The sequence below is a fragment of the Lutjanus erythropterus genome, chromosome 3, assembly GCF_056507025.1.
Source record: "Lutjanus erythropterus isolate fLutEry1 chromosome 3, fLutEry1.hap2, whole genome shotgun sequence".
Lineage (NCBI taxonomy): Eukaryota > Metazoa > Chordata > Actinopteri > Lutjaniformes > Lutjanidae > Lutjanus > Lutjanus erythropterus.
The window spans coordinates 22,351,553-22,374,451 of record NC_139319.1 but is presented as its reverse complement, the minus strand read 5'-3'; the positions used below and the strand labels follow the sequence as shown (position 1 = coordinate 22,374,451).

The window sequence follows — 22,899 nt, the reverse complement described above, 5'->3', positions numbered from 1 at the left end:
CAACTTAAAATTTTCCTGGTCTTTTCATATGAACTAAAAAAATAAATATCTGATAATCTACAGACAAAATGAGGGTTGTAATTTTCTCTTATTTAATAAACAGGAAATTGAATGTAATAAAATTGTAATAAAAGAAACCGATACAGGGTAATGGACTGGATTCAATAATTCAGAGGGAAAAGTTTGCCTGGTATTTCAGTATTGAGTATATTTTTCCATGTTCACAAAGCCTACTTTTAACACTCCTTACTACAGATGTGTCCCTTCATTTTTGACTCTATTCTATGAGGACGACATTTGCTTTTATTTTCTTGGGGTCACATGGATGAGGCATAAACTCCCTGGAATGGATCTTGTAGCGTGACATACTGTAGGCCCGAGTAAGACCCAAACACAGTGACACTGATTCAAAGAACGTATGCAGAGGTCCAATCTCAAATCAACACTCACTTAGGTGTAAAAAAAACCACGCAGAATTAATCAGTCACCCAAAACTCCCAACATTATATGTGCATGCAGATGTGCATGTGTGTTTGTGTTAGTTTCAGATTGGGCCCCAAACACACAGAGAGACTCGGATAGAGCACACCAGGGGCTCAACAGTAAAGTTTATGTACTAGGGAAAATATGAGACATGGTCTATTCAGGAAAAACAGGTAAGAAAAGACACTACAAATACCAGTGTTTTAAAAAACGTTTGAAAACACTAGAAATATAACTCAGTATGTCAATGTGGAGAAAACAGCTGTGAGATCAAGCTAAGAAAATAGCAACCGTTGCCCGCTGCCTGGAGTGACTGTCCCTGAATGATGATGTTGTTAAATGCACAATGCATAATAATTATCCAGAAGGGGCCTCAGACACTGAACATTCCAACAAACTAATGCAAGTAACAAAGCATTTTCTTCACTGTGCAGAGCCACTCACCTTAACGCCGTCTTGCTTCTTGTTGAGCAAACTCTTGGCTGCTGCAGAAGGAAAGAAAGAGATGACACTTCAGCATGAGAGTCCACAAACAGAGCCCTGAGCCTGAGGCTACACTAACATGCAGCAAGCGTATCAGTCAGCTGTGCTTATCTTCAAACTCCAGGTGCAAAATCCAACTGCAAAATCCATAATGCAATGCAATAGATGCTTAGAATGGCATCATCATTTATGCAAGGTTGTTCTCCGACTACATACTAATTCACATGTGAAGGGCTGAAAGGTGGGTGGTATATTTAGCAGGTGATGAAAGGGATAATCTACCCATCTCCAACAGACTCACACAGCATCCTTACACTGACATTTGCGCACATACACATGCACTTAACCACTAGCACCCATACATCCCACAATCCCACCACTCCACTCTCCTTGTATTTCTCATGGCATAAAAAATCCAGACACTAGAATGTATTTCAAAATGCATGCTACATCCTTGAGTAAATTTCATTCTGATCTCATATCAGGACTTTTGCAAGCGTGAGGTTTTTTATTTTGTTCTTTCAAATAACTAACGCCTCATCTTCATGCAAATGTTACTGGCTATTAGAAGAGCAGGTAAGGCCTAAGCATCATAACTATTTATTGGGCCCAACCCCACATTATTTCCCTGTCATTCCAAAAATCTTACCTCAAATGGAAACCACAATCCAAACAAAAGACGGAAAGAAAATTGAAAAAGGAAGAAAATGATGAATAAAAAGAGACACAAATGCACTAATGCATTTTACTGTAGAATGAAGAGAGAAAGCAGGCTAGTAGAAAGGAAATAGAAAAGTAGCAGTAGTAGTAGAAAACAGAAAGAGGTTAAAGCAAATGCATGCAAAAAGGTATGATAGAGTGCAAAATAGAGATAGGGTGAAAGAGCAACAGCTGGAGAGATAAAGAGACGTGACTGTTCAGCAGTGGCACCTCTGTGCCATCATGATCATCTTTGTTCTATTGGGAAACAGATCAAAGGCGTTCAAAAGTAGGTTAAAATGCCTCTTCTCGTTTTCTTTTTTTTAAGTTGAAGATTGATTGCACATTTTTACCTACAAACCTCATTTCCAAAAAAGCTGGGACACTATTTAAAACATAAATAAAGACAGAACGCAATAATTTGCAAATCATTTTCAACTTGCATTCAACTGAATACAACACAAAGACAAGCCATTGATTGTTCAAACTAATAAACTTTTTCCTAAATACACAGTCATTATGAATTAGATGCCTGCAAAATGTGTCAAAAAAAAAACTTGGGACGGGGCAACACAGTACATTACACCACCAGGTTTCTGTTGCTCTCGCTCTGTAGTCCGCAGCAAAGAAATGATGTTCCTCTTCTTTGTCGAAGTCCTCTGACATTTTCTTCTTTGTTGAAAGTTTGCAAAGTCAACTGTACGTGTAACAAGTCACTATTTCTGAGTAGATCTCTCTGTTGTCTGAGTCGCTTCCAGGTAGCATGTAAACACAGATGTGAAGGCATCGCGAGATCTTGTGTCACGCCGCTCAGGTTAAGAGCCTGTGTACCTGCTTTAGGCTTGTGCACGCAGCTTTGGTCTGAGAGGCTACTGTTGACATTTAGGCTAAAAACATGGTGTAAATGGCGTCTTTTTGGGTCAAATTTTACTTGGATTACACCACATGAGCAGTATGGAGACATTTTATGGGTTTTTTGTGTTCTTTTTTTACATTTTAAAACTGGTCACTGTTCACTTCAATGGTACTGGATTTGGCAGCAACGCTGTTTTCCGCTGAAATCCTGGGAATGTTTTGTGAACTGGAGATCTTCATCCATCGTCACATCAGCACACAGGCAGATATTGTACGAATTTTCATTTTTGGGTGAACTATCGCTTTAAGAACAATGTGTCTACAATCAATAATATCATTAAAAGAGTCAGAGAATCTGAAGAAATCTCGGCACATTAGGGGCAAGGCTGAAAAACAACACTGATTGCCTGTGACCTTCGACCCATCAAGGCTACCATATGGGTGCGGGAATACTTGGAATACCATTTTCAGTAAACTGAGTGTTGTTAAAAGAAAAGGTGGCGTGACACAGCAGTAAACATGCCCCCACCCCAACTTTTTTGGAAAAGCTACAGACATCAAATTCAGACTGAGTGTATATTTACAAAAAACAACATGATGAGCATTAATATCTTCTTTTGTACTGTATTCAACTGAGTATAGGTCAAAAAGTATTTGCAAATCATTGCATTATAATTTTAATTGATGTTTTACACAGCATCCCAACTTTTTTGGATTTGGGGTTTGTACTTTGAAGTTCCTCTGATCTGTGTTCCTCTTGTTTATAAGATGCATTTTTCCATTGAGGGCCTAACCAATCTACCTCCAATATTAGCGGCATTTCCAGCCTCCTGTTTTTAAGATGAATGTTTTTATTTTAAGATATGCTTGGGAAACCAGGTTTGGCCGCCAGGCAGAAAGAGACATACCTGAGAAGTTTCTTGTGACCAGCAAAGTGGTCAATATGGCTCCCTGCAGTGATAGAAAAGACAGAAAGAAGGAAATAATGATGATGGAAGGAAGAGGCTGAATAGGAAGATTGATTATAAGGTTACAGCAAGAAAGAGGAGCACAGCAAAAGGGCAACTAGAAGGTTTTAGAGAGCAAGTCATCATTTCTAAGTTTCCCTGAGAAGACTTGAGTGAGGGAGACAGAGAGAGGGGGGAGAAAAAAGATGGCTGGATGGATTGTTCTACATAAATAGAAACATGAAGGATTGCCAGACAGCTCACCTTGAGTTTCCTCCTGGCATTGAATTTCTTCAGGCACTCCACAGTCTCCTGCCTGTGCATCATGGAGGCTACAGTGGACCGTTGCTGCAGGAAGAAGATGAGAGGATTTGAGGATTAGAGGAGAATGAAAACAATGGATGGGAGGAACGTATGGATGCGTGTGGGGGGGCAATGAGACTGTGGAGAGTTGTGTGTGGTTGTGCAAGTTCAATCTGATGGCATGGTTGATGTTAGTGAAGCCTCGGGTATCAATGACAGTTTATTATTATCAGTGTGTAGATCTTTATTCCTGTGTCTTTATCTGTTTCTGCTAAAGTGTGTGTTTATGTATCTTTCTGTGTGTGCCACATACGCAGATCCAGGGGTGTTTGAGGGCCTCTGCGGCAGTGATGCGTTTGCTGGGGTTGATGGTTAGCATCTTGTTGATCAGATCTTTGGCCTCAGGAGTTACAGTGTCCCACTCTGGGGACGGGAACTGTCAAAAACAGAGAATTAAACACTCAATTCACAGACAAAAATAACTGCCACAAAATCATAAGCGAAGAAGAGGGGGAATGAAAAACAGCACGAGTGAACAGACAGATAATGAGTAAAACAAACCATCGACTGAGGAAACAATAGAACCAAAAATAGAGTAAATGTGTGTTTTCAAAATTGCATGTGTGTGTATTAGGGCTGTCACATTTTATTTTAACATAATTTTCACTGAATTGAAACATCCAACTGAGGACTTGACCAAAAATTTTCAGACTGATTCAGGTGTCATATTTAACTAGACTTATAACCGCAGTCAAATTACAGTTTAAATCCATGTCTATCCAGAGTCATGTAATGTATGAAGACTTTGAGGGAATACTGTACAGTTGAGGACAAAATTTTTAGCCCCCCTATGAAGTTTTTAGTGTTTTCCAAAAAATTTCCAGAGTACTTTTTTAACAGAGCAAGGAAATTTCAACATAGCATTTCTAAACATACTAGTTTTCTTTAGAAAACATAAATTTGTTCTATTTGCACTGACCTTTTTATTAAGCCATAGCACAAACCACTGTTGTGCAATGATGTGCTTTAACTTTGTAGTGCTCAAAGCTTGTAAAATCAAGTTAAAACTGAGGGTTATCTTCCAATTTACACACAGTATAAAACTTCAGTAAGAGTTTGAGCTGTCACTTGAAAAAGCATCACGCCAAAAACAAACAAATTCAGTTTAGACTTGAGAAAAAGAATTGTTGACACTCACAAAGCAGGAGAAGGATACACAAAGTTATCACAGCGTTTCCAAGTGTCAAGAAGTGGAGTGAAAAGTATCATGAAGAAATTCAAAGAGAGTCACACAGTACAGAACACGCTTGGCACAGGTAGGAGGCGAAAGATTTCAAAGACTCTGGAAAGAAAACTAGTGAGAGATGAGTCTAAAGACCCCAGAACAACTGCCAAACACTAGTGAATGACTTGAGCCAAGTCGGAAATTGTTGTCTCAAGGAAGAAAATCACTAGAGCCCTGCACATGAATGGACTGCAAGGTTGAAGACCAAGAAAAAGTCCACTTCTGTAGAAGAGACACCTTCAAGCCAGACTGAAATATACTAAGGACAACCTAGAGAAAGATTATGTATACTGGAACTGTGTCCTTTGGTCAGATGAGACGAAACTAGAGCTCTTTGGCCATAGAGACGTTGCTTATGTTTGGAGAAAGAAGGGAGAAGCGTATAACCCAAAGAACATCGTCCCCACAGTCAAACACAGTGGTGGGAGTCTTGTGCTGTGGAGATGCTTCAGTGCGTCTGGAACTGGGAATCTCATCGAGGTGGAAGGAATCATGAAGAAAGAAGATATGTGAAGATTTTGAAAGAAAACCTCAAGCAGTCAGCAGCAAGACTGGGTCTGGGTCGTTGCTTTGTCTTCCAACACGACAACAACCCAAAACATACGTCGCTCCTCGTGAAGAACTACCTCCAGAAGACCAAAGTGAACGTTATTGACTGGCCTACACAAAGTACTGACTTGAATCCCATTGAAAATCTGTGGGGTGAACTGAAGACCAAGGTCCATGCCAGAAGACCATCAAATCTGGAGGAGCTTGAGAGATTCGACAAGGAAGAATGTGCTGGGATTCCTTTAGGAGACGTGTCTGAGACTTGTTGAAAACTACAACAAACAACTGCTGGCTGTTATCCAGCAAAAAGGATACACAACTGACTGTTAGCATCAGGGGAGCTAATAATTTTGACCCTGCTAGTTTCTGGTTTTTGTGAAATAATTTTGTTTCTGTGTGCAAAGTAAAATAATGTAAGCATTAGCATAAAGGTGCACACAGCATGTTTAACTGGGGAGGCACATTCTCTTTCCCACCAGCACCGCTACTGGGCCATATTAACTTTTAAATTATGTTGAGCAGCGCAAGCTTTCCAGCTGATTTTTTTAATGTGTTGAATTGATATGTGAGTGTATTCTTAGTGATTGATTAGAGAAGTTGCTTTCAGTTTAGTTTCCACACAGTAATGTCACTGCAGCAAAACCGTAGTTATAAATAATTAAATTATGATATAATCAAAGAAGTTGTGCTGCTGTGACTTGCACACACAGCATCTCTCCCTCTCTCTCTGGGGAGATGCACACTATTTCCCACCCGCCACCCATGTGCTATTAATCAGGATGTTAATTTTAATGATCTGCATGTTAACCATAGTGCCCATGTCTGTAACTGCAGTCCATACATCACTAATATACTTCAAAATCATGGATAAAGGTAAGGCTGTTTACCTACTTTATAATGTTATCTTGACAACAATTCTTACTGTAAGTTTTCTCTAAATGAAAGAACACAACTATATTAATTCTACAATGTATTTTAGGATTGAGCTGTGTGGGTTGCATTTGAATTAATTCAAACTAATTACATCTCCGGATTCATTCATTCAAACGTGTATGTGTAAATGCTTACATCATAGGCCCCAGCCTTGATTTGTTGGTAAAGGCGGTGCTGGTCCTCATCCCAAAAGGGAGGGTAGCCCACCAGCAGGATGTATAAAATCACACCTGGAAGGAAGTGACATGGTAAGTTAAGCATGTTAACAGAAAATACCAATGTACTGTAGTACTGTATACTGATATGACTAACATCATCCCCCAACAAAATCAAATCCACTCATTTAACAGCACAAAACACTTGAAACAACATGAAGCTGCAGTGTTGGTGCAGAACACTCCTCTTCACACACTTGACCAGGTCAGACAGAGACAACAGACTGAGGCTGCAGTGAGAGAATTTGAATGTTATTTACCACAGGCCCACATGTCCACTGGTTTCCCATATGGGTCTTTCCTCAGAACTTCCGGAGACAAGTAACCCGGGGTGCCGGCAAAACCTGGAGGAGTAATATGGAGGGAGGGAGGAAATGTGGAATGGTAGGCAAGAGGAGTGGGCAATTCAGTGACCAGGCTGCTTCTCGACCAGCTAAACGAGTGATTGATTGATTGACTGATTGGTTGGTTGCTTGATTGAGCAACAGATTCAGGTTGAAAAATGGATGGATGAATACTCACCAAACCATGCCTGCTGGTCCCCCTGCACCTCGATAGCCAGCCCAAAGTCAGCCAACTTGACCGCCGCCCCCTTCAGCTTACTGGCCAATAGAAGGTTCTCAGGCTGGGGGGGGCGGAGTCAAACAGGTTAGAGGTGAGAGCTCTGGGAACAAGCCACCCACAGACACAGATCTAAGATCAGATTAGCCAAACCAAATCCTAATCTGAACTATTAGGGGTCAACAGTGCTAAACTGCTCTTAAATCCGTGTCTGAGGTGACCCCCTTTCTGCCACACAAATGACAGAGAAACATTCATGTGCACGGGACCAAATCTCAAGCGACATTTTCCACGCTGGAGGTGTGGACTTGTTCCCTCAGACTCATGGATTCTGAGAGAGTGAAAATGTAGCAGACACAATGGGTCTCATGCCAGAAGCGATTTTCTCTTATTTTTCTTCATATTCACAAGTTGGCCTTTTTGTTAGCACCCACTGATTTCTGGGATTCACTCAACTTTTCCTTATACAACCTTATGACCTTATTATATGACCTTACAAGTGGTCAGGAGCACGCTTAACAACAAGAAAAAAAAATATCTTGTTGTCATAGTCCACTAATAAACCCAAGGAAAAATAACTCTCTATATATTATATATAAATATTTGTTGTACTTATAATTAAAATATCTATCATTATATAAGATTAAAAAAAATCAGTGTTACACCTCACAATTTGCTTCACAAATTTGCTGCTTTTATCTATTTTATATGTTCAATAGTTTGTCAGATAAAATAAATAATTTGAAGATGTAAACATAATAAACTGACATATTGTAATAGAGTGTTATCAGACTAATTTAACTAAACACAACTTTAAATAAAAGTATAAAAAGAAATCTTCTTATTTAAGCCACCAATCAACTGGTAAAAAGATTTTTTCCTTTACCACCAATCATATGGTCAATTTTTTTTTTTTTTTTTGTGAATTTGTTTAACTCTAAGGCTGGTTTGCACCCACTTTCTTTCTTTTTTTTAAACCTGATTAGCCATAGTTTAATATTAAATTATATTTCACCAAGCTTTAAGCCTATTTTAAAATTAAGAAGGACTAAATTTAAACATCTCTTTAAACCTCAGTTTAGTTTTTACTTGAAACATATATTTAATTCAAATCCATTGCACCAAAATGTTAAACTCCAATTTAAACTGTGGTCCAGTGACTTTGAAGTTACTGCAGACAGCAGTTACTGCAGAGGACTGATAGCGTCAGTACATGGAGTGCACCCTCTACCAACTGAGCGACAGGGACACCCCACCTCTGCTGACATTGACAGCATCAAAACTTTGATTTCACCACTGCTGATGTTGTTCGTCTTCTTCAACCTTTTTGATGGGCAATTGTTGGGCATGTGCCAGAGGATATTATGGAGGATATGTTAAGGGGGTGTTACCTATGCTAACAACAAGCACACCGGGGTAAGAGCAGATCTGGATGGTTAAGAATGTTTGGCGAATCTGGAGTTTACTTCTGTTATTTTTTCTCTTGACAGAAAATTAAAAGAAAATACAAGAGACAATTTGAGAAAATGTTGCTGCATGAGGTCCAATGTGCACCAATCCACTGTTAAAATCCATGAGTGGGAACAAAGTGCACACTGCTGGAATAAGAGGATACAGGAGGGAGGTGTGGTGTAACAGGAGACGTGGGTGTAAAAACAAGTGACTCAGCCACATATGGGTAACGGCAAACACACATCGCACGCTAATACAGTTTAGCACAATCATAAATATACGCAAGCCCCTAGCGAGCGCTCTTGCGCGCACACACATGGACACAGGTGCAGAAAGGTCTTTGCTAACCTAAGGCCAGTTAGACAGTGTGCTCTACTGAATAATACATTTCCTAACATTTAGAGACACTAAACACAGACAGCCTGTGAGCAGTCAGTTCATGGCAGACACATGACTCAACAGGACACTAACTGACAACTGGATACATCTACATAATCATTTACATAATGATGAATAAATCCTCCTGATAATAAAGTATCCAAAAACTTAAAATCACTCCAGCAAATGACATCTCCCCTAATAAATTTGACAGATTGGAAATCCTTTTTTTTTATGGTACAATGACATGTTTCACAATACAGCTGAAAACATTCAAGTGAGCTTTCTTCCTCCTTCTTTCCTCCACATAAAAATACTCTTGGGAGGTTATGAGAATACAGACTACCATTAGAATATTCATGACCTTGGAAAATCTTTCACATCTCAACATAATTTTTACATAATTATGCAAATGGTGATCATTCTTGGGGTTCTGGCTTGTGATTGCGCCTATTCCTGTCACCATAGCACTACACTCAGACTACTACACAATCACACACACACACACACACACACACACAGATGCTAGCATGCTCTCTTAGAGGAGGATACTTATTCTTAACATTGGCAAGACAGGAATTAAAGGGATAGTTCGGATTATTTGATGTGGGATTGTATGATGTACTTAACCATAATCAGTGCATTAGCTACAGTCGATGGCAGTCGGCTCAGTTTGGAGAAGCGGAGAGGAGTACAAGCAATTAAGCTAAGCAATATACCATATATATAATGCTATATTTGAATATTTTCACTGCTTTACTTTGCCATCGGACAGCATTTTCCAAAAGGAAACCGCCATTATACAAGCCCAATTTTGCTCTCACCAAACCAACCAAACTCCACAGATGAAATCAGTCATTTTGCCAACCTGGAAGTTGCTGGTACTACTGCCTGAATCAGTTAGTTTGTTTGTGTTATTGTGTGATTTTGGTGTCTTAAAAGGATAGTCTGGATTCACCAAAGTCACAAAATAAGACAAACAAACTAACAGTCAAGGCATTGGTAGACCAGCAACTCCCTGGTTCTGCAAGGTAAAATTACTGATTTTGCCAATGGTGTTTGGTTGGTTTAAAAAGAGTGATATTTGTATTGTATAACAGTGGTTTCCCTTCGGAATAGGCTCTCTGACAGCACTGTACTGTAACTAATACACTATTGATAAGTACTTCATACAACCCCACTTCAAATAATCTGAAAAAATAATATCCAAATCAAATAATATCCCTTTAATACAGGCTTTGAGTCCAGTGCTGTTTTTTCGGTTTGAATCTTATTCCTGCTGAGCAGAATTGCAGCCAAGTTGAGGTCAAGGTCAAATCATCTTTATTAATTTCTTAAAGCTTATAGGGATTCTACAAGGAAGAATAGTGAAAGAATAATGTGACAAAAAGTCTTTCTCACATGAGAAAACACCTATCGATTTCAGCTTTATTACATCAAAACAAAAAAAGCAAAGCGTGTGGATGCAAAGGGTAAGGACTGAGAGGGGGCGTCACTGGGCCTTCCTGACTGTTGCCATCTGTTGTACAGAGTCACGGCTGAACATGGCTGCAGCCATGGCTGCGGACATACAAACCTTCAGATCCCTGTGGACGATCCCATTAACATGGCAGTGATGGACACTCTCGAGGATCTGCTGTATGCAGTGGCTGAGGGTGGGAGAGTAATGAACAAGCGCATGATTGTGAATGAACAAATGGAAGGAGAGAGACAGACAAGCGAGGAAGAAAAGGAAAGGAAGAAGAGAAGATGATGGTAATTAATTGAGGGGAAGAAAAGAGGAAACAATCCCATAACAATGTATCACATGTCTCTCTCATTAGACTTCTTATGTGTTATGCTGTTTTCGTGATGGATGACATTAAGTCACATGAAGGAAAGTCATTTTTCACAAGATTTAATGTATTGTACCATGTAGACAAACCAAAGCTATGCAGAAGACACAGATATGCACACACACACACACTACCTCTCCCTCCCTTTCTCTCTCTGGGGAGGCAGTATTTTGATGTAAAGCTGGCACTGTAAGGTAGGCTGTGTATGATTAATACTGCAGGCTATATGTCGTTAATCACCTTTATAAATAACTCCATGAGATGCCTCAGAGACGAGGCAGCTGGATCACACCTCTGAGACAACCATATGTGAAACACACAACTATACACCGCACTAACAGACAGAGATGCATAATGGCTGCTGTGCTCAGCAGTGTGTGTGTGAGTGGGTGTGTGTTACCTGGCATCAGCCTCACTGTAGTACTCCCTGGCTACGATGTCCTCAAACAGCTCTCCTCCTGTCACCCTGTGGATAGACACAGAAAACATTATAGTGAATATGTTCCTGTCTTTCCGTATCATTGACTGAAACACAATCATTCATTTTTTTTTTCTGTACTCAATTATACAAACATGCCTTGTGCATTTATAAACACCCATTGTATATATTATATGCATAAATAATTAGTTAAAGCCATGTCAATGTATGTATGTAATGTTTCAGGTGTGTTTGTGTGCATGTAAGCTTGCACTAGAGTGTGCAAGATGATGTGATTATATGGTTGCGTTTGTTTCTTTGCTTGACTTTTGTGTATGTCTGTGCATCCTAATAAGGTTTGTAATGGGCACAGAATTATCCAAAGGGTTTTCTACAAACACACCCATACACCACACACACACCACACACACACACACACACACACACACACACACTGGAGAGAGGATATAGGTCATGAGTCAGGAGTAGCTCTTCATTAGTTCAAACTTAGCCTAGCTACAATTTGAAGTGAAGATTTGAATTAAAATGAGTTTCATTACAATCTAATATACACAGTAATTTTAGTAACATCATGGAATGTTTATTAATTAGTGAAATATAAAATTACATTGGGTTATACTGTAGATTCCAGAATGTGACAGGTGTTTAAGAGTTTTGAGCACAAAACTGATCTTTCTTTTTCTTTTCTTTTTTTTTTTTTTTTTTTACCACCTCCCCGAAATTCACAAAGGGCACAGCAGCTACACTGACAAGACTGCCTGCAGATATATCTACAGAATGTTTTTATTTTTATTTTTTTTTGGCTTCATGAACTTAGCTAAATAGCATTGTTTACTTAGCCAACTCTGAAATACATCTTTTTTTTGCATGTAAATATAAACAAAACGGAATGAAAATAAAAGAAATACCAACATTTAAAAAGGGTTAGGGGTTAGGGTTATTTAACTGTGAAGTCAGTTATACTGTGATGTGATGTCCTCTTATATAATTGGTTTGATTGCTTTTGATTGGACAGCGCTACCGCTATTTTACACATTACTTAAGTCTTTACCAACCAATACATTCCTTAAGTTTAATGGCACAAGTTTATTAACAGTGACTGCACATCACGATTGTCCTGGTTTCAAGCTTGGTGTCCCTGGCAAATATCCGAAAAATACTAAAATAACCCGTTTTTCTACATTCACGACTGAATTCTTCCTGCTTTCACCACTATCAAAATAATAATTATATTAAACTTGTTTGCAGCACTTCTATTATGTTCTCTCCCACTCATTATTACCTAGCCAAACCCAATCTAAAAATGTAAATAATGCACCACGCATCTGAATTCATTGTCTGTTTGTGTGTCAATCATGTGTCGTTATCAAGGCTGCTGCTAGCCTATGAGTCATAGGCAAGCGTCTCTCTATAACAGAACCTGTCAGTATGCTAATGGTTAGCTGTCATAATGAGGATTAAGTCTGTCTTTTCTAAACTGCTCCTGCAGTCTTTCTCCTTCCTTCTCTAAAATATCTGGCTAATAAAAGTCTGCATTCATGGTGTCCATGGTGGTGCGCTTGATAAGTAGGCTTACACAAGTGCTACAATAATTCTCCCCCATCCAGATGCAAACACCTGTGATGCGTGTTTAAGTAAATCACTAGTTTGAAATAATAGTTACAAAGAACTTAAAGGGACTTCACACCCCAACTTAGTAGCCTAATTGTCAAACGAAAAGCCAGTATAACCCAATCCAGTTTGATAATAGCTAAAGATATAACACACAGTGTTAGCCTTATACAAATACACAAGCAGTGAGAGTAAAACAAGACAAAATGTGTGAAACTGCCAGGTTGGTTGACAGAGAATGTATGCAAGAGGATCAGTTACTCACAGGTCAAACACCAGATAGTGGAAACCCTCTTCTGATATGCTGTCATGGAGTCTTACTGCAGGGGAGATTTCACGAAACCGCAAAATACAAACACAGGACAGAGAAGGAGGAGAGACAGAAGAAAAAGCCAAATGAAACAGAAAGCAGCCAACAATTCAATACAAACACTGCCAATAATCATTTTTTACGTTTTCCTTTGTGCTGCTGTGCCTCTGCCTTAGGTTGTTAGCTGTGTTTCAGAAGTGGTACAGTGGTAATATGCAAAGGAGCAATGTGAGGCACTAAGTGTAAATCAAGAAGCAAAATGAGTTTGCAGCGCATGATATATTGCACTTAATGTGACGATTCATGATGTTATCAAGATTGGATGAATTCTGAAAAAAACGTCTTAGCACAGTTGCCTTTCCAACAATCATTGTGATTAAATGAAACCTTTAACCTGAGACTCAAGTGAGTCCTATCATCAAATTTCAGTGATGCTGAGCCTAACCTTAATATAGATAAGAAAGTATTGGTTTATGAAATGGGCTGATGCCTCAAGTATTTATTAAATAAAACATCTTGATAACCCCAGTAACAAACTTCTCTAATTAGCCTTGTAACATTTAGATCAGTGAAATAGTTAAAATCTTTACATCATTGTTTTCACATCCAAACTGGCACCTGGGGGCTCAGCTCTGATTAGAAAAGAAAAGAATATTGAATCAAATCCTATGTAGGGTTGCAATCAATGATCATTTTCTTCTTATTATTGTTTAATCTGTCAATCATTTTCTTGATTTATTGATCAGTTGTTTTGTTCATAAAATGTAAAAAAAGCAAACAAAAAAAAAACAATGAAAAATGTTTCCCAAAGCCCAAGATGTTCACAACACAAAGATGTTCAGTTTGCTGCCATTGAGGACTAAAGAAACCAGGAAATATTAATAGGTCAGAAGCTTAAATATGGCATTTTCTTTAAAGATGGCTAGAAATGATATTTTTTAAATTAAAATAATTGCCAATTCATTTAATAGTTGACAAGTAATTCTTTAAACGATAAATCGTTGCAGCTCTAATCCTGTGTGGGCAAATATATGATCAAATGTGAATGCTGATTACAAAACTGAGTTTTATTTGAATTTAAAGGCAGTCAAATGTTTAAATATTTAATATAGTATGAGGCAATAAACTTTATGACTTTCCATTTTGGTCCTTGATGCTTGCAGCAGTGCTGACATTGTTACTGTTTTATTCTGAGGTAGGGACATACACAGCTTTGCACTGACATTAGAAAGTCAATAACCCCCTCAAAGGAGAGCATGGTGAGCATTTTGCTCCCGATTCAAAAGATTTGTCCTATATGATATCTTTATACTCTACTTAACATATTCTTTTAAAGGGTAACTTCATTTTTCAACCTGGGCCCTATTTTCCCTTGTTTTTGTGTGTAAGTGACTAATGGAGACAACAATTTTTGAAATTGGTCTCATATTTAGGGAAAGTGCTGCAGCCAGCAGAGGTGAAACTAAGCTACAAACTAATCCTATGGGCAACTGCGCATCATCAAAGTAAGTCCACTAAAAGTGCTTGCTTTGACACGTTCTGCTTCTCTCGCTAAATTATTATTATTAATTATTATTCCATATACAGAAACAGTCGTTTTATCATGGTCGTCATTATCTTCATTCAGACTTTAAAGAAACTAAATTAAAACATCTTGCCTCATCTTTTGCTTGTTTCAACAATCACCAGCTCTGGTCTGGTTGAAATAAACCCTTTAACCTGCTGTGTTACATGTGAAAATACCAGGAGAGGAGACAGAAGGAGGTTGGACATCAGAGAAGCAGCGGGGTAAAACAGCGTCTACAGCCAGAATATTTTCACATCTACCTCTTTAGAACCAAACCAACCAAACCAGAGCTGGTGAATTCTGGAACAGTGGAAAGACGGACCAAGATGCTTTTGGTGAGTTTTAATTTGTTTCTGTCATGTGTGAATGAAGTGTGTTTTACAACGATAAAAAAGCCGTTTCTGTAGATGGAGTCTGGTGACTTTGACGAGAGCAAATAAACAGCTCTTTCTGATTAAACAAAACATATCACACCCTTTAAAGAGAAAGTTCTATCTCTGTAATGATCCTTTCCATAATGTCAGACAATTAAAATAACAATCTGAGCCACAAGCACTTTTAGTGGACGTATTTTGATGGTGTGCAGTTGCTGATAAGGATTACATTGCAATTTAGTGTGGCTTCTGCCCGCTGCAGCGCTCTCTCAAATATTGTTAACCCTATTAGTCACTTAGACACAAAAACATGGAAAAATAGGGTCCAGGTTAAAAAAAGATCAAAGCTACCCTTTTAAGATTTCAAGTTGTGGTTGTTCCCAAACTTTGTAAGAGTTTATATGAGTCATCTTGGAAAAGCACCTGTGATGCAGAACTGACTTAAGAAATCTGAAATGACAGAAGATTAGAAAGATCACGAGCAGATGAGTGTGAACAGAACAAAAGAAGAGAGACAGGTTTTATCAAAGGCATAATGAGGAGGAAAGAGTGTTAGGGGTCAGTGGTTTAGAGAAAGGTCGTAGGGCTCCCGTGGCTTTCTGATGACTCGGCTGATAGAGCACATAGATTCATCATCATTAGATACCTGTACACACACGCACACATACACACACACACACACACACACACACACACACTTGGTTGCTCTCTCTCTCTCTCTTCCTCATAACTGTGTCTAGAAGATGAATAGCCAGAGTGGGAATCACCAGAGACCTGAACAAAATATGTGTGTGTTTTTCGTTTGTACCAGCGTGCGTATTTTAAGATCGAGGACTCGCAGCTCACCAATGTTGGGGTGCTTCAGTAAACGACAAATCCTCGCCTCCCTCTCCAGCTTTTGATGATCTAAAAGCAAAACAGAGGAGACACAAACACAGAGAGAAACAAAAGTCAGGTTATTTTTAATGCTCGTCATTATTCTGTACTGTGATTGGCTTTGAATCATCTAACATGGAGTTGGCTGCAAGTTAGTTTTGACTTATAGTGGAGGACATAGCACACGTGTCTGGGCATCGTTGTCAGCGTCACTGTGGTGTTTGTGTACTTGACATTCACACTTATGTATGTGTGTGTGTTGGCTTTGTGTCAAGCCGGCTCTTTTCCTTATCACAACCGAAATGCTTGACAAAAATAATGTGACCTGATATGTGCTTGGTTATGTGCCACAAACAGGCAGGCAACAGCGCACAACAAACAGAGCGAGCAGCCACAGCGGATTCATATTGACCTCCAGTGTCAGGCTCAATATGAGTGTCTGCAATGTGCTCGCAGGTTCCTCTTGCTGCCCTGAGGACGAAATACATTTCGAAGGATACAAATGAAATTTAATTTAAGGTCTCGTGACACCAAATTTCATGTGAAGCTCAGTTTTTCTTGCTCTCAACATTTTTCTGTTCAGTTACAGCAGACTGGCAACGGGTGATGTGATAATATACTGTACATTCATTGTGAGACTAGGGCTGTGTGTAATGTTGAAACCAATATCAAAGTATTAATACAATTTTATTTATATGTACTGACTAATATCATGGCAAATGTAGGCAAAATCTTCAACCTAATGTTAGGTACAATGAAGTGTGTTCCTCTGTTACATAAAATAAAACATTAAATAAGAAATTCCTTTTCGATTTTCAACTGTATTTAGTGTGGAATCAACAATTAAATTATAAACATGACTAAACATTTATCCAAATTCCACACATTTTTATGTTGTTGTCATATTTGTTGTTTTTTTTATTGTTGTTTGGGAGTTTTATCTGGTGTTGTTTCCCTGTAAAAGCACTTTGTAAAGTTGTTAGGAAAAGTTCTATACCAATTGTATACAAGGTTTCTATTATTATCATTATAAAATTATAATACAGGACATTAAAGAAAATTTGCAATCATCAGACATATTTTTATATCATGCCAAGGTAGCTATTTCAGGTGGTATTACATTTTTGCAAACAATGTTGTAAAACACTAAGTTGCTAAATGAAAATACTGTTACTGCATTACTGGATTTTTGTATCGATCACATGGTGTGTGCCTTGATCGGTCGAAAATGTAATGTACTGTACATCTGTTTCAACCTTAACGCATCATGAGTGATTCATAGTAAATATTGTTGACATTCAACTTAAAGGTAAAATCAGTAAGATTTGTCAGAGCTGTTCATAAACACAACAGAGTCTCATTCCCTGGATGTCAAATACCTGCGTCTTGGGTGGTTAAGTGTCCTGAACACATCAAAATGATGGGAAAATAAGGAAGATACAGGCAGAAGGATACGGCCACCACTACAGAGTTCTAGTGGGTCAAAAGTGATGAAAAGAACTATGTTTACATTAGACTATACATTGTTTTTAAGAAAAATGTTGCATATTATGCCTTTAAATTATGACATTCTCACAAAATCACAAAAATCAGAGAGGAGCCTCCAAAATAGCTGCTGTTAATCACTTCATTTAACACGTGCAAAACCACCACACTTCATGAGCTGAACACAACACTGTCTTCTACGGGTAAGCCCCACAATACAATATTATCACAATACTCATAACACAATATTTAAACATTTTGTGATATGCTGAGTATTGCAATAACATATTTTGTGATTTATTACATTTTTAACTTCATGTCTCAAAAGAAATTTTTGCCAAGACCTGTATTTTTTTTTTAATGTAATAAGATAAAGTTTTCCATCTGTTCAATCATTTTAATTGCAGCAGTGTGGGACTGACAAGCAGACAGAGTGACCAAGACTGACCTACCAGTCCTGCTGACTGTGATCTCAGCTGACCTCACAAAAAGTAAACTTCGAACCATCTATTGCACTGAAAGAACAATTTATTTTTATTATTCTGGCACTAATTTATATAATAACAGATCAATATTTGGCATCTGTGTATTGCTACAATATTGCCACGCAAAATATTGTGACAGTCTGCTGTATGGATTTCTTCCCCCACCCCTACTGTCTCCAGGGAGAGACAGACAGGACAACAGGTATCACGGTTACTGTACTCCCTCCATATGACCGCAGTCACACGGCAACCCTCAGAGAAAATCTCACATCTCTCCTTTATGAGACCAGACGGATTCTATCAGAAACGAGAAGTGACTCTCAAATCTTCCTGTCAGAAGAAACCCAAGTCCACTGAGTGACTGTGATTCGGAACAACTGAGTCAGAGCAGCAGTCGTTATAATGAGTGATGCGGTACGGTGTTGAGGCGACCCATTTCAGCTTTGCCTCGAGACACGGTGCTCAAGAGCAAGAGAGAGAAAGTGAGGGAGAGAAAGAAGAGCAGCGGGTTCTACTTTTTTTTTTTTTTCAAAATAAAATAGGACGCCTATTTTTCACTCTCATCCGTGTCTCCCTCCTCTGCTCTTCTTGATGCTATGGAAACTGTGGACTCGGTGCGGCTCAGAGGCAAGACCAACAAAGAACACCAGGCAGCTTGTTCCCATTATAGGTACAGGTGTCTGTTTGTATGTGTCAGCGTAGTCATGCATCTATAGGAAGCAACACACAGGCATACTTAGAGCTGCAGTTTACTTTAACGAAATGGAACTTGGCGTGCTCTCAAATGCTCAGTAAAAAAATGCCAGTACAGTATGCTCACAGTGACTGAAAGACTGTTCATCCACACCAGAGTGGCAGTGAAAGAGATAAAGCCAGGATAAAATCCCAACAGTGACATGCAAAACAAATACAGGATGAGCTGTGGCTGCACTACAGTTAAAGCTAAAAATACAGGAGGAAGAAGCTGATTTAAAACCTGTCCTGGTACAGTTAGTTACAAGCATGAAAAACCGAAAGGAGATGTTATGTTCACTCCCTAAACCATGGATGAAGAGGTCGATGTGTGCCAGTTTAATGATCTTTCTTTATTAAAAATCTTCCTCAACCCTGCCTCCACATATAAACCACAATCCATTAAACTGACAGAGCAATCAAAAACCACAAAATCATTGAGACTGGACTGCATTAACAAAGATTAATTTAACCTAACATTAGTTCTAATCGTTTAGCTGCTCTGTATTCCTTAACAAAATGTTGCTTTGTTTGTTAGCTAGCTGATAGGTTAACGAAACATTACATTGTTTGCTAGCTAGCTAAAAGAGAGAAAGAAAGAAGGGACGCATCATAAAACTCAACTGAGTTTGATTATTTTGCTCAGCCATTTTAAAATCTAACCCTTCTCAAGTGTAATGTTAAAGTTTAATATTGAATCACAGATTAAATTGGTGTTTAAAGTTTTGGTGCATGAGAATTCAATTTAATCTTGGTTTAGAGTAAAAAATAAACTAAGGATAAAAGAGTTTAAATTTAATCCTTAATTTCATTAAAAGTTTGGTGCAACACAATTTAAAGTTCAACCATGATCAAGTTTAAAAATTAACCCTTGTTGGTGCAACTCAGCATAAGTTACTAAATGCATTTTCTTTCCGGTGCAGTAGTGATTCAGGCCCAGACATGTAATGGCGCAGTGCCATGTTTAGTAGACAAACTGTCTACTAAAGTTGGATTGGCGACAGAAGTTTAAATGAGCAGCAGATAGACAGGTAATATGCACCCCAAGGCCAAAGCTGAAGCATAATTAATGTTATGACAGTAAATCAACGTCAGTCGTTGTGAAAGAAGCCTGTGTGTGAATTTCCAATAAGAGGTCTTCACATGCTGTAACAAATGCATCTGAATGCAACTCTTTTGTGTGGTCAAAAGTCCACCGCATTGCCTGTGAGAATACGCCAATTTCAATTTTGTTTGAAGTATACTGCCAGCTTTAGAGATGAGCACAACAGCAGAGAGGCATCCTGACAGGCAGAGCCAGAAACAAGGGCAGCTCAGCCATTATTTCATGATTAGCAGGACCCTCTGAGCAAGGTCACTAATCTCTCCATCGCTGCCTCAGTCTTACCATGTTACTGAATGACACATAATCTCTTTGGCTCTCTCTCAGTTTAACACACAAACTAAGTATTTTGTTTGCTAAGTTAAAAGATACATATCATCAACCCCATCTTCCATTTCTCTTAATGTTTGCTTTGGTTGTATTGTGTTTGTGCTGGTTAGGAATTTAAATGAGCCGACTTCTCTTACATTTAATATGTGATGTAGTTAAATTCATCAGTGTGGTGGCTCACCATTAGTTTCCAACTTTGGCTCATCAACCAGGAGGTGAAAATGTAATTCCACAGCTAAAAATTAAGTATTTTATTTTAGAAAAATCAACAACATAATAATAAATACTAAGTGGTTGAGATAGAGAACTCGCATTCAATGCTTTTATAACACACGTTTCTGTGGGTTGAGTGTGAGGTCTCTGATTTTCTTTTTTAACATCTTGCAGTTGGCAGCACCTCCAGCCTGAAAGTACATGCTTTTTTCTCCTTTTCCCTTATGTATACTTTTGTGGACATTATATGTAATATTATACAAAATCTCTGCCTAAATAATATACATAATACATACATAATATTTTATAGAAACACTAATAATAAGTCACAGTCTTTTGTTATTATACATAAACTACAGGATACATTGTGCTCATTTAAAACTTCACCAATGGCTTATATAATCATTCCACTTCATAATTTATCATGACAGCATTCACCAGCAGACAAATTACTAGAAAGCATTAAAGTGCTCTGATGAAGTTAGACTGGCGCACATCTTTAGCCTCCAGCTCTTCTCCTGTATGCTATAAAATATATCTGGCAGCCTACACGAATACATTTGCTAACACCCAAAGGATTTTTTTCTCAATTGTTTTTTTTTTCATCATTTAATAAACATACCCAAACGGTGATGTATCGTTCAGAATTTGTTTTAACAAATTAAATCCACCCTTTCCTATCATCTCAATCCTCTTTGCAGATATGAGGTCTAAGGAAAATTCTATTTTAATTCTGTCTTATTTGGCGATGTATTTAAAAGTGTCCACCAGAGTCTTCCAAAATGGGGCATTCATGTCTGTTTATATACAGCAGGAAAAATAATTGTCCTATTCAGATTATGAATGCAATGTTTGCAGCAAACCTTAAAAAATCTGACCAGCCTTAGTTGACTTAAGGTGCCACCTGATTACATTCAGGTTGTGTTCCATGTAGTAGAGTTTACAGGTATTTGATCTTATTCAAATGCTCATTTGGGCTGTGTGAGGTGGCGCACCAATCAAAGACAACTGCCTTAATGCTCAAAACGCTACAGTACAGACTGAACAAAGGCTAACCTATAGGCAACATGTCATACAGAGAATTTGACAGAATGCAATTTAGAGCATTTCCTATAAAGTAGTTACCAATAACATTATATAAACTGTGCCAATTTGCATATTTCAATTTTGAAAAATGAAATAAACAAAAAACAACGTAACACATCTGCTTTGACCTATTACTTTTATCTGTTGCTGAATAATTGTGGGTTTAAATAACATTTTAGTGTACAAATAAGTAATCTTTTATGCTCTTTTAGGCCTACATAAGGGAGACAAAATAATGTAAATTCTTCATGTGAAAAGTAATTAAAACATCACTGCAAACACTACTTTAAAGGTGCACACAAAAACCGTCATATAAGGTTGGATCTCCTGTATCTCTACAGTGAATGTCAAACGACAGCCTCACTTCCTTTAGCTCTCCATCATTTTCCACCTCCACTTTTCTTTCACTCTCTCTCTCTCTCTCTCTGTCTCCACTCTCTCCCTCCTCCACAGGTAGTCTACCTCCCAGCCGGCTGGACATCTGTTGTCTAGCAACTCCTGCACCAATCAGAGCGTCAGGCCTCTCCTCTCCTCTGCAGTGGAACCAGCCTTGCATGCAAATGGCCGACATCGAGAGTTCACACACAACTATCAAACTCTACAGAACTACAGACAGGAAAGCACAAGTAACTAACTCTGTGGGAGAAAGCAGACTTTAAGATAAGACATGTAATTTGACATGTAAATCCCAGGACCCAGGACACACACAGAGCACACTCTGGACATGGACAGCGTGTAGAAAAGGGAACTTTACAGATCCTGTAAGTGCCAAGATGATGCACTGTAGAAGCCTAAAAGAAGACCACATAGTACACTACAATGAAAAACAAAACACATACCAAATGTTTGTCTGCATTAGATGCTTTTGTTTAGACAGTTGCTTATGTCATAGTAACTTTTCATTGTAGCCCTCTGCAGCTGCCAGATGCATTTAGCATGACAGGACAGGAGGCTGCTGCTGACAATGTGGAATAAATTAGTTAATTTTAATTGTAATTTTAATGGATAAAACGATGTTGTGAAACTTATCAATTCTAGCATGCTGTAGGTTTTTTCATTTCAATATTTTGGGAACACATTAAGTGGGAGTCCTCCCCCAAAAAGTTTTGTGAATCAAACACTTAATTTGTGGTGATTTTAATGCACCAATTTTAGCCTTTTCTGCATCAGTTTATAAAGGTAATATCTCTATTCATGTAGCAGAAAACACAAAATCAGGAATGGAATGCAGTAAGACTCTCAGGCAACCAGTTCTTCAAAATAAAAGCCCTTTGCAATTTTCATGTTTTATCACTGGGGGAAAATGTACGT

General features: G+C 38.4%; 1 protein-coding gene across 14 annotated transcripts in view; it reads right to left on the bottom strand.

The window, feature by feature from the left end:
• The window catches only part of camk2d2 (calcium/calmodulin-dependent protein kinase (CaM kinase) II delta 2), a 60,212-nt gene that overhangs the window by 12,409 nt on the left and 24,904 nt on the right, over positions 1–22,899 (bottom strand). For 10 of the 14 annotated variants that reach the window (XM_084715423.1, XM_084715422.1, XM_084715426.1 and 7 more), the window contains exons 3-13: positions 16,126–16,185; positions 13,294–13,348; positions 11,379–11,444; positions 10,720–10,792; positions 7,275–7,377; positions 7,013–7,096; positions 6,673–6,767; positions 4,084–4,206; positions 3,732–3,815; positions 3,429–3,471; positions 928–968 (exon numbers count right to left, since the gene is read on the bottom strand). In XM_084715423.1, coding sequence (XP_084571549.1) covers positions 928–968; positions 3,429–3,471; positions 3,732–3,815; positions 4,084–4,206; positions 6,673–6,767; positions 7,013–7,096; positions 7,275–7,377; positions 10,720–10,792; positions 11,379–11,444; positions 13,294–13,348; positions 16,126–16,185 — 827 coding nt within the window. The remainder of the gene's footprint in view (positions 1–927; positions 969–3,428; positions 3,472–3,731; positions 3,816–4,083; positions 4,207–6,672; positions 6,768–7,012; positions 7,097–7,274; positions 7,378–10,719; positions 10,793–11,378; positions 11,445–13,293; positions 13,349–16,125; positions 16,186–22,899) is intronic. The other 4 variants (XM_084715425.1, XM_084715436.1, XM_084715428.1 and 1 more) reach the window with 1 other exon arrangement.